Consider the following 12,788-nt stretch of genomic DNA (forward strand, 5'->3'; position numbering starts at 1 on the left):
TTGCAAAATTTCCTCTGCTGAGGCACAAACCATCTTTACATGGGTAAAGAAAGAGCTCATAAGTCATGTTTCTAAAGCAAGTGCTGCTCAAAGATATGCTAAAGAACGCCTTTTCTATTATAGAAATTTGCATACCTTCCAAAACAAAACACTATAAAACAGAAAACTCTCATAGGAAAACCCACAACAAATTCAGGTCATTTTCATTTGATTCGGGTAGTAACCTATCTGGTTTTTGGTGCTAGTAACTACAGAAGAGTTAGCAACAAATTAGCTCACAAAACATTTCAGCCTTTTGACGTAAAAAACCATGAGGTCGTACGTTTTATTGGCATATACTCAGCATAAGTTTCTGCATGGCCCATTTCTTCTTCATCTTCTTCCTCAGGCTCCTCCTCTTCTTTTACTGCTGGCACTTTCTAGAATAGAGAAATACCTGCATTAGTCAAACAGCACATTGCTCATACTCTATATTCTGGCAATTAACATATGAAATGAGCACAAACCTGCACTTGAATGTTTTAACACACGTACTATGTGAACCAGTGAGCAGCTGGGAAAACTACAGACCCAATTCTAGATACTACACTCTGAACAACCCTTTAAAGACACACAGGCAGAGAACTTCCTTTCCTTCACAAGGAGAAGAAAGTATTCCAAATTCACATAAGCAGAGTGAAAAGAAACACTTCTTAGAGCATATTAAATCCAAACTGACTTAAAGAAAACTGCCTTGAAAACACCAACAGTTAATGGCCAAACCCCAACTTTTAAGTGCTCCCATGCAGTCTCCTGCACTTCCTACATTCATTACGTAACTTCACAACTTCAGGGAATAGTTACAATAACCACAGTTCTATCCAGTACTCTCTGAAATCTGAGTTTTATCCATTTCATACTGTCATCTTGATCAATAAGTTAACATTTTAAAGTACTCATACTCAAATTACATCTGAAATCAAAGTGACCAGGTCAGCCAAGCTAGATAAAGCCTTCTGACTTCCTCATTTCTAGTTACATGAATAGGGATATTTTAAAAGAAAATGTCTTAAATCACAAAGTGGTAGCTTATCAGCTCGCACTGAGCACACCCTTTATCCACAAAATGAGGTTCTGTTAAGGACAGTAATTTCTTGGAATTGTCATTTTTTATACAGATAGTCTGCTCTACACAGCTGCTAGTTTTAATCATTTAACCAAGTATTCATCCAGTGGGGAAACTAATCTTATGAACAAACAGATGCGCTCAGTAACTTCACCACACAAAAGGCAGATATGAGTAACTACCAAAATTAGTCACAGGGGGTTGTGGCCAGTGAAATATACATTTGGCAAATTAACTATTTGTACTACTTACCATAGTAGGGGAAAAACTTCTCATTTTAATATCATTTATCCATATTCTTGCTACCTCTTTTGTGGAAGCCTCCTTCTTCACGGCACCATTGCTTAGATCAGCTACAAAAGAAAAGCCGTGTTTTATAGGAATTGCCTTCAAACATTGACTCCAATTCACATTCTTCCCTATTAATAAACAGTAAGAGAACTTTAAAACATCTATTGTGTTCTTAAAGCATCAGTGTGCTACTATTTTTGTCTAGATTAGAAAGTATCTCAGCAAGGAGATAAATCCTGTTACTTCGTTGACTGACGAAGCTTCCTATGCAATACCACTGCATCCAACAGTGATATTGTGACCAGCTGTGTATTAGTTTCAATACTGAAATAATTCAGACCTTAACCAAATCTATACATAATACTTAGAAATACTCCATCTTGTGAGCCTTTGAAGTTTCATAACAAACCAGAAAGTCCAGTGTTTTAACAGAAATGAGATTACTTGATCTAGCGGCATTTACCACCTCAGGACAAACTACAATTATATCTGTAAAACAAAAAGTCAACACTTCGGACTCAGCTGTTTAAAGTTTATAGCAGGATCTTTCAAGAAGACAATTTATTAACTTCCCTGTCCTCTGTCACATTTGGAAGCATCTGGCAATAGGGCTTATACAGAACTGAAACAATTTACACAAGGGTAGATGTAAAGCATTGAGAGCAGCTGTCAGATTTCCATCACATTGATTGACAGTCAATGCATGTAATAAATTTAGCATAATTGTCCCTAAAAAACAATTAAGACAACTGCACAAATAAAGTTTCTCCTCAAAGAAGCTGCATAATTTAACTTCTCAAAATGTTACAATCTAGAACTCCTGCTGCCTGAATTGTGTGAAAAGACCATGGTGCCTTCCAAGAGCTGATCTGCCCTTGAATTTCCTACAAGCATTTGGGGTTTTATAACCACAAAGAAAGATCCAGAAACACAAGGACACAAAATGCAGTTCTAGAAGTTGCACACCTCCTTTTCACTTAATACAGAAGGCTACAGATTCAACTACTTTCTGCAGCTGTGCCACTACAACAGCTACTGTGCACTGATGTTACCTACTACTTACTGCTCCTGTGAGTTTTCATTTAGCACCAAGGGGATAAGTCAGTCCTATAAAACCTTCTCCCCCTCCTCTTCCTCACTCCTTCACCCCCCCTCCCAGCTTCAGTTGGTATCTCAATTTTGACAACCACTCCATAACAGAAAGCAATGAAATGGAGGCATATCCTTCTTTTTGTTTCAGCCCTAACAGACAGCTTCATCTACTGCATGCTCTATCTGCATATGGAAAAATAGGTTACTTCCAATCCCGCCTATAAGATCAGTATATCTTAGAGACAGTGGAAAAAAGTACTAATTTGTCATAGTTCCACAGCAACTATACAGTAGAACAGAAAGTGATGTAGACTCAAGATAGCTACATCAACTTCAGTAATGTTCACAAATTAATTTCACCAATTTGCCAACTGCAGTCTAAAAATGTAAATCTTCCTCATTCCTTACAGTAAATCAAGAGCTTAGTTATTTTTAAAAGCCTTTCTGTATTATTTCACCCTGAACGCTAACAGTATTCCAGTTAAAACAGAATTTATCAGGTTTTCTGGACCATTTAATTTAACTGTGATATTCTACTGATCAACAAAAACACAAGACATGCAAAGACCTGCACATTCTGTTATTTCACTATTTGCCTAGAAAAATACGAATTAAAAGGAAAACTCACTTGCTGCAGTTGCTACTGGCTGGGCAATATTAGGAGGTGGCTTCAATTTCATGAGTTCATTAAGACTATTGTTCTTCAGCAGATCTTTCAGCTGAATCTGGTCCTTCGAAGGTGCAGTGGTCAAGGCATTGCGAACTGCTGGTGCTGCAACCGAGGGACGAGTAGTTGTGCTGGTCTGAATGATTTTTGCTACAGTGATAGTCTGCCTTGTAGTTGTAACAGGTGTGGTTTTTGTCATCACTAGTGTAGTCCCCAAAGTTGGAAGCTGATTTATTTGATTCAGCACAAAGGTTGTGGTGGATGGTGGTTGCTAGCAACAAAAAACAAAAGGGAAATTTTCAGAAGACAGTGAGAAAGAGCAGACTTTAGTAGCCTTTCATCTAGAGGACAAGAAGTCATCAGTTTTTAAAACATTTGTAAAAAGAAATGCCTTCATATAACATGCTGAAGATGTTAAGAGTAACTATCTCGTAGTGCAACAGTCTGAGCAAGAAGTGTCTATCAATACACTGCCATACGTGGTCTTGCATGGTATTTTTACATTTTAAAGGAAATATAAAATAGGATGAAGGATTCATTGCCTAGGTACGAGACATGACTACTGCAGGTATAGGGACCCTATGCTGAGAATTTCAAATACATACACTATCTGCACACTTGCTAAGCTTTCACAGTCTCAGTACAAGTAGAATTGAGATGATGGCCAACTGGCACTTCACAGTCCCACCTCTCTCATTACATTTTACTAATACACTGTATTGGGTTTATGTGGCAAGGTTAGGCTGCAGGGGTGGCTTCTGTGAGAAAATGCCAGAAGCCTTCCCCACGTCCAACAGAGCCAGTTCCAGCCTTCTGTAAGATGAACCCACAGCTGGTCAAGGCTGAACCCATCATAGCTAGTACAGTGTTTTGGCTTTAGTGTGAGAACATGCTGATAAGACACCCATGTTTTAGTTGTTGCTGAGCAGAGCTTGTCTCCATCAAGGACTTTTCAGTCTCTCGTGCTCTACCAGCGAGGAGGGGAAGAAGAAGCCAAGAGGGAGCAGAGACCTGACCAGAACTAGCCACAGGGGTATTCCATACTATAGCTTGTTATGCCCAGTATAGAAACCGGGGGGAGTTACCCAGAAGGGACTGATTGCTGCTCAGGCTGGGCATCGGTGGGTGCTGAACAATTGTACTGTGCATTACTTGTATTTATTGGGTTTTTTGACTTTTCCCTTTTAGTTTTATATTCTCTCTCCCTGTTATTTCACTTATCATTATTATTATTAGTAGCAGATAACAGTTTAATAACCGAAGTGCTATCTCAACCCGTGAGATTTACATTCTTCTGATTCTCCTCCCCATCCTGCCCAGAAGGAAGAAGGGGGGTTGTGAGTGAGCGGCTGCGTGGTGCTGAGTTATCAGCTGGGTCTAAACCACAACGCATATTTAAGATGGGAGGAAGAACTACTGTGCAATCAACAACTGGGAGAAAGGAGTGAGAGCATGCAAGAAAACAACTCTGCAGGCTCCACCGTCAACAAGGAAGGAAGGGAGGAGGTGCTCCAGGCTGTCCACCTGCAGCTCATGGAGGGCCCCATGCAAGAGCAGATGCTTGTCCTTTGGGCACATCATGACCCTTTGGAGAGGGGCAGGTTTTCTGGCAGGATCTGAGGCAAAGGAGGGACCCACATTGGAACCGTCTGTTCTTGAAGGACTGTGCCCCATGGGAAGGGCCCACAATGAGGCAGTTTGTGGAGAACTGTGGTCTAGGAGAATGATCCACATTGGAAAAGTTTGTGAAGGAGCTGCTGGAGCAAGGAATGAGCGTGAGGAGGAAGCAGCAGCAGAGACAGAGCTCTCATTATCCTATTCCAGTGATAACTGGCAATAAATTACTTTCCCCAAGTCAAGTCTGTTTTGACTGTGACACTAACTGCTGATCTCCCTGTCCTTATCTCGGCCCACAAGTCTTGCATCATTTTTCCCCCATCCAGTTGAGGACGGGGGAGTGAAAGAGCACCTGATGTCCCACCAAGGTTAACCCACCACAATAATACATGTAAAACCTTGAAGTACCAGTCCTTACCCGAACATTTAATAAGGCTGGAGTCGATACAGTCTCTGGTTCTTGCTTCACAGCAGCTGTGGCCTCAGTCTCCAAACCTAGTTCTAAAGCACTAAGTGGCACTGACTGCAGAGGAAAGAAAGTAAGCATCAGGAAACTTTAATATTAGCAGGGAAAGAAACCTTAAGAGTAAATATCCACCCACAGAACAGGGAAGTTAACAGAGAGGTCCTCAACTGTGCCCATTAACAAAGGCTTCACTGAAAATAAAGATCAGCAAGAGGTCAATTTCACATCCAGAGAAGTTAAACGTACAACACTTTGTTAGTTAACTGAGGTAAAAATGTAATTAGTTGTGTGATATCACTGTTCAGCGTACTGCTGTTCCCAGTCTATGGCTGAAACAGTCAATTATGAAATAACTGAATGCTGTCATGGAGCTTAAACACTGTATTGTATTACACTTTTTTCACACATTTCATAGGAGAGCAGTTAGACTCCAGTGATGTTTGAGTTCTCCATGGATACATGACAGCAGGCCACCCTTTAATGCTCAGAAGTTAAGTATATTTATGGTTATACTGACCTAAATAGTGCATTTCAGATTGCTTTTTTTGTATAAAAGTTCAAAATTAATTAACTAGTCATTTTCCAACCTCAGTACTACGAAGCAAGAAATTTATGAAAACTCCACATTCATTAACTATTTGCCATGGATGCTCCCTCCAGCCCCCCTCAGTACATCAGGTAGAAGCTCTTCTGTCCTATAGCAAACACCTATGCTCTTGTTTTAACCTGCTGAACAGCTGGAGTTGGTGCTGAAGTTGCAAGAACCACATCCGGAGAGTCAATATCAAACAGGTCATTTGGACTGATTCCACTCTCACTCAAAGCAGCAAGCAACAGATCTTGTCCTGGCTCCACCATCTCTAAAAGAATTAGAAACACAAATACCAGTTACATTTCGTTCTGACTTTGTGCACACACACATACTCACAATTGAAGTTCCCCTTCCTGCATTTAAGGGCGTACACGATGCGCTCTCTTGTACACACAGTTTCACTTTCCAGATTTGTTCTGGCTCTTTTGTTCATTTGTGGATTTTTCCTCTATTTTGTTTTTTAAATCTTTTCAATATAGCCACCATATTTAGAAGCAGGAAGAATTAAGCAGTTTACTACAGAAGATGCTATCATACCCATAAACTTAAAAAGAAAAAATAAGCCTTTTCTGGTCTTTGTTGCACCACGCTTTTGAGCATTACAAGAACTACAAGAGGCAGAAAACGGTGAGACTGTGTTATGCTAATGCTAGAGTCTTTGTCAGTGAAACGCACTGCACTAGAGAAGCACAATTAAAACTCATTTAGTTTATCTTGTAACAACAAGTTAGCGATAAAAAGCTTATAAGGAAAGCTTTTCTTTCTTGATTGCCATTACACTAGGTAGTAATTGATTCATATGAGAAATTGTTTTGCATAGGGGAAAGAACCAATGTTCCATTATTGTAGTATGTTAACTACATATTAAATAGGACACTAACATCAGGTCACAGACTCCTTTATGTGTAGGACGAGCAAAATTAACTTCAAAAAGCTATTCTAGACAGTGTAAAACCCTGTTAAAAAAGCCAAATACTCTGTTTTCAGATTAAGACAGAACATAACATGTTTTGCTTCCTTAAGAAGGAAGCCCATTTGTGTTAGTACTAAGACAAAAATTACATGAGACCATATAACTTGAGCTGTTGGTTATATATTCTATACCTCAATAGAGATTTATTTCCCTTTTCCTCTACACCCCCTGTAACATCCACTGGTAACAAAACACCAAAACCTAACAAAGATGAACACCTACTCTAAAGGAGGCAAGAGCACAAAAATATTTATTGGCATTTTAGATACACTCATTCACAGACTCCGAATCAGCATTCACTTGCTTGTCCTCCTTTACATGTACAGCTAAGCCACATCCAGCTGCTTGGTCACACACATAACTCATTACAAGAATTACCTGTTCTGCCAAATGTGCTAAGTTAAGCCTCAGGCACATAATTCTTATTCTTCCTAGTTTTAGTCTGTACAATAGTAGAAAGAAACCTTCTTTCAGTGGACTAAAATGGTGGCACCACAATTGAAGCAGTGGATGTAAGGTACTGGGACAAGGGGAAGACATATTTTGAAGCATCAAAACACTGCACTACCTAGAAGAATAGCGAAGCAACAAGCAGTAATTGGTGGGTCAGCTACTGATCTCACCCAATTCCACTGAACACCACTTGCTGTGTCAAAACTAGATTCTACTTTTTTAAAGGCATTTGAGGTGATCACATAATTACAAACCAGGCCATTCTGCCAATTTATCAGACACAAAAGATACTAAGAAATAAAGACATCTAGCAGATTTAATTAACATGGCAGCTCCTTCAAAGGATGTCACCTCCCACTAGTCTATCTCCTAGAACCTTGAATGGGTCATAAAAAATGAGTAAGAACAGACTGTCAGCTCTACCTTGCAGGAGGATTAAGTGCCTCATCTCAAAACAAGGCGATCTCACATATGTATTAATTGGGTAGGATAAATCCTTAATTTTCAGACTGAAATATTAACAGCAAGGCTCATAGCTAAGTTTAGAACCTTACAGAACTGTTTGCTGATTAGAAACAGGTGAGTTTACAAAGATTACAACTCATCAGTATTTTTGGTGTTAGGAACTTCAGAGCATTGAGATTAATTTGTCCACAAAAGGTGAATTAAGATGGGTTACCCCTTCAAAACAGCAGCTCCAAAACACTTCACATTCATAACCCTACAGTGTCTATTTGGGAAAGGGGCAGGAGCACTCTTCCACACAGTACAACACCTTTGCTCTACATGGTCAAATAAACAAAACTGTTCAAATGTACCAAGGAAAAAACGCCAGTTATGAAGTTATTTAGTCCATATGTAGTTTTGATGACACCAGCTCTAAGAGAAGATATGATCAAAACTTGGTTGAGAGATAAGCCGCTCTACTGAATAAAGGCATAGACAGAAACTTGGGGTGCTTACTTAAAAGAGAGCTAGCACCACAAAAAATTACTCAAGATCACATATTGCAAAGGTAGACTGGAAGTTAAGGCCTTTCTATGAAGTTCAGACTCAAAACAAAACCAAGGCTAGAAAAAAACAGGCCAACACCACATAAAAACACATCCTCCCTAACCATCCTAAAACAGTGCCACAACCCAACAACTCTGTTTCAAGTCAAGTTTAACAGAGCTATGATAATACTGATCTCTATGTTTTTAACCTTTAAAACCACCATGGATAGCCTGAGATTGCTTCACCAAGCTCAGAAAAAAAGTATTTGTAGCGGTAATAACCTAATTGCTCATTTCAGCTTTCATGAGGTACTGAGTGATAGAAATCAGTGTAGGAATTCCTACAAGGCCAGAATGAGTATCTTCAGTTTAGAAGCATCCCTTTCCTAACATGGTTCTTTTCACATAAGAAATCCCCCAGCTGCATCTCCCACACTAACCCCAAATTTAAGTCTTAAAGCTTAGCAATTGTTAACAATCCAGCAAAAAGCAAGTAGAACAGCAGCAATGGTTTATTTGTGTCAGACAGTTTGGACAATGGAAGTTTGACTAGTTTCACTTATTTTGTTTCTGTACACTAGGAACAAAGCTGCATTGTTTGAAACTGGAACAAAAGGAATTCGGGACTTCTAGAATTTTTACATTATAAGTCACTGAATACTTCGCACCAATTTCATGCTTTGTGAAACTTCCAAGCCCCACTGCTGCCTATCCCCAATTTTAATGCAGTAAGGAAATTAAATGAGGAGAAATAAGTAAATACAGGCAAAGCTGCACTGTGATAGGTCAGCTTATTTTTTGTGACATATGCTAGTCAAGCCTAAAGCATTATCGAGCTGAAACAGCTCCATAATCTTACAAGGTAGGAGGCTCCTCAGTTAACACAAGTGAAAGCGACTTTATCAAGCTCTGCAGCTCAGCTTTGGCAATACTATATAAGGACCTGTTTGCCACATCTTCAAAATCTCCAAAAGAAATTACTTATAAAAAAGTTGTGAATATTACAAGCTGTTCCCTAAGCATTTCACCAATCCAAGGACTGTTGTGAGCACGCAGAATCTTGCAGATAAGGTTGTCTATGTTTAGTCGGGCTGCCCAATGTCACTGAGCAAGACTCAACCTGTTGGATAAAGCTAAAAAAAATTTATATTTCTAGAATTCCAGTAGTAGCAATACTTCAGTTTCTTTTGTATCAATCCTATAAACTGCTGCCAATTCAAGGGCTATCACAACACATCAAGCATTTCTATAAGGTGCTCTTCTGCTGCAGAATGTAGCCTAAAACTTTGATAAAGACAGCTTTGCTACCACTACATGTTATGTAAATAACTTCTGATTTAAAGACACAAAACCAAAATGCCATGTTTAATAGTATGTCATGTATCCATGCCAACCTGACTCTCTCCCTCCCTCCATTTTAGCTTTGGTACAAAGAAGCAAAAAACAAAACAAAAAAGGGATTCTAAAGCACATGCTAAGCAACCTGCTCTCCATTTCCCCCAAGGAAAATAATGGCAGAATCCTAAACAATGAAAAGGCTTTTGATTTTTAGGTGGGAGAGTTACATGTTGTAACATCATATACCTAAAGTGCTTATCTAAAAATCATCATCAACTATAGTATCACAGCTTAGCTCAAATCAAACACAATCAACCAGGCACAGCTGTTTCCAAACCCTTTGAACATCTGGCCTCTGTGGCACACCCAACCTGCAAATGTGGGTTTGAATGGGACCAATGCAGTTTGGCAACTCCTGTTCTCCTTTTACTGGGAAGGATTTTCCCACTGGCTTTCTGAGGAATACATGTCACTTGAACTACACTGAAAACCACTTAAAATACCACACAAATACTGAAGTTGTACAGAAAAGACAGGTATGACCCCACCAGTTTTCTGTCTAAACCACAAGCTACTAGTAACCCCAAAAATTCCCCATCTCCATTCACAGCCTCTCACAACAGAGGTGTAAGGGCTGCTAACTCCCAATCCCACACAACAGGATTCTCTGGATATCCAGATGGGTTCTGCTCATCTTGCAGCTTTTGGCTCCAGAAGGCAACCTGGGAAACAATAAAATAGGAAAAAAGCCAACCCAATCCCTTCTGGTCCTTTCCAAGTCACCATCCAACCATAAGAGTAAAGCACTAATGACTGAACTCACCCATCCTTAAAGGCCTTACCCTCAAGCCTAGTAGCTAACATGGCATTTGAACGTACAAAGTTTACTTTTGATACACAAAACCCTGTAAAACACATAACAGTTTTGCACACACTGGCCACCTCTCTGAAGTCAACGCTTGTAAGGACATGAGGTAGTTCAGGATGCTGTGGGACTCAACTCTGCCTCAAAGCTCTCTTACAACTGTTCTATGAAATTCACAGCAGTCAGGATACACGGACTGAAAATGGGAAACTGAGAAGCTTTTAAAACATTAAACGTAATGATCTGGCTAAAAATCAGCTTTCAGACTAAATGGCTGGAGGTCAAAATTTAGCCTCTAGTGAAGGCTTTTAAGAAATAAACCCAGAAGAGGCAGCAGCAGTATCTGAGCACTTTCACCCTCCCTTGATTTTGGCCTGCGAGTTAGTTCCAGGTGTATCTCGAGGAACAAGAAACACATTAACCATACTGCTGCCCACTTCAATAGCTTTTCAAGTAGCTGTTGATCAGTTTTGACATCAAAGAATCTGTCTGGATAGCAAAAAGATAAATTGCTTGCATTTTAAAGACTATAATGGCATTCAGAAGTAACATACCACACCAGTAAGGAAGATCTAGGAAATCAGTTCAAATGTCATGCTGTTACACCACTTCTGTCATAGTAAATTATTTGCTTTACATCATCAACCACGGCTTTTCAATTTAGGGGGGTCAAAAAAGCTTGCAAAACATTCATGCATGCATTTAATTCATTTTAATCCAGAAACAACCTAAGCACTTTAAAGCCAATCAGTGCATCACTGAGTTAATTCTTAACTCCAGAGCAAGTAATGGGAGAAAAACCCCATAATTAAAAGAATTATTAGTTTGAATAAACAACACAATCTGAAGTTATCTAATTCATCAATTCAACCTTTTTAAGCTTCTAAACGATTGGCCTGATCTTTAACAGGTATCAAACATCTGAAACCAGCCTACGAATACCTGCTAGAAAGTCCAAGAGTTGTAATTTATACCCCCAAACACAGTGTGGAACCTGCTCAGCTAAAAATAATGATGAAACAACCGATAAAAAGATAGAGACCCCACAAGGCCTCTTCCCCTTCAGACTGTAAGGGCATTTTTATGCTAAACAATTACTCACCCTAGCAACCTCTGTTTGAGGTGCGTTCGTTAAGAGTCACTGGACTTTGAGGCCGGGTCTGTCGCTGCGGCGTTCAGCCCCACCGGGAGCTGCGGGGCTCCGGCCAGGCGCGCCAGCCCCGCGGGAAGGCAGCGGGAGGGTCCCGGCTCCCGGCCTCGCCACCTTCCCCACCAACACGTGTTACCGACATAAACTTCCGGGTTGGGCGAGAATTGGCTGCGTAATTGTGTCCCATGCGCGACTTTTTGTTTTCAGACCTCCATCTCTTTAAAGATCCCTTTAACAACGCTGGGATCCCGGAGAAGGGCGATGGGGTTGAGGCTCACGGCAGCCTTTAGAGCCACTCCAGCACCATAAATCACCCCCCACACATACACACCCCGCCTCGTTTCACCAGAGCGGCTCCATTTCAAACGTTAACAATTACCCCAGCTGCGGAAAGCCCGCACAAAGGCGAACGCCGCGGACCCGGCGGGGAGACGCCGCCGTCCCGATGCCATTTTACCCGAGCAGGGCGGGGGAGAGAGCCCAGCCCCACCGCCGCCCCCCACCCCCACGCCGCCAACCGCTACCGAAACGCTTCCCCACAGCCAAGGGGGCTCCGCCGCCCTCCGAGGCGGCCCCACCGCTCCCCACACGCCTCAGGCACAAAAGTTTATCCGACTCCCAAGCAAGCGACGGCCCAGCCAGGCCAGCGGCGCCTTCCCCCGGCTCACCGCGCCGCACCGGGCCCACCGGGGACCCCCGGCGGGGGCGGCCGCGCGGCCCGCTCCAGGCTGAAGGACCAACAGAGGTGCGGAGTCCACTGCCGACACGACGGCTTCCCCTTCACGCAACACGCCCCTCACACACACACTGCGGGGCCCGGTGCGCCGCGGTAGCGGCGGGGTCTGAGGAGAGAGAACCCCCGGGGGCGCCGCACCGAACCCACGGCGCAGCGAGCGGCCTGAGGCGGCCGAGCAGTCCCGCAACCAAGCAGTAGGGCGGAGCAGGACTCACTCTCTCTCTGTCGCTCCCGGTCCTCCCGCGGCCGGTCCTAGAAGTGTCCGCCGCTGGCGCCGCCGCCCGCCGCTTTCTAACTCACGGCCGCCATCTTTGCCCTCCCTCCCCTCTCACAGGGAGGGGGAGGGGGGGGAGCGGGCCTGAAGGCCGCCCGCCGCGCCGCACCACGTGACCAACGCCGCGCCTCCTCCTCCTCTCCCCCCCCCCGCGCCGCACCCCTTCCCACGTGA

At 42.3% G+C, this 12,788-nt stretch overlaps 1 protein-coding gene across 2 annotated transcripts in view; it reads right to left on the reverse strand.

Moving 5' to 3' along the window:
- Positions 1-12,758, reverse strand: part of SBNO1 (strawberry notch homolog 1) — a 34,400-nt gene extending 21,642 nt beyond the window's left edge. Inside the window, exons 1-6 of one of the 2 annotated variants that reach the window (XM_080629034.1) lie at positions 12,556-12,758; positions 5,965-6,098; positions 5,191-5,295; positions 3,117-3,426; positions 1,358-1,458; positions 323-419 (exon numbers count right to left, since the gene is read on the reverse strand). In XM_080629034.1, coding sequence (XP_080485160.1) covers positions 323-419; positions 1,358-1,458; positions 3,117-3,426; positions 5,191-5,295; positions 5,965-6,096 — 745 coding nt within the window. In that variant the 5' untranslated portion in view covers positions 6,097-6,098; positions 12,556-12,758. Of the gene's footprint in view, positions 1-322; positions 420-1,357; positions 1,459-3,116; positions 3,427-5,190; positions 5,296-5,964; positions 6,099-11,556; positions 12,090-12,555 lie in introns of those variants that run through there. The other variant, XM_080629035.1, reaches the window with a different exon arrangement.
- Between the last annotated feature and the right edge of the window lie 30 nt (positions 12,759-12,788).

The sequence above is a fragment of the Psittacula echo genome, assembly GCF_963264785.1.
Source record: "Psittacula echo genome assembly, chromosome: 13".
Classification (NCBI taxonomy): domain Eukaryota; kingdom Metazoa; phylum Chordata; class Aves; order Psittaciformes; family Psittacidae; genus Psittacula; species Psittacula echo.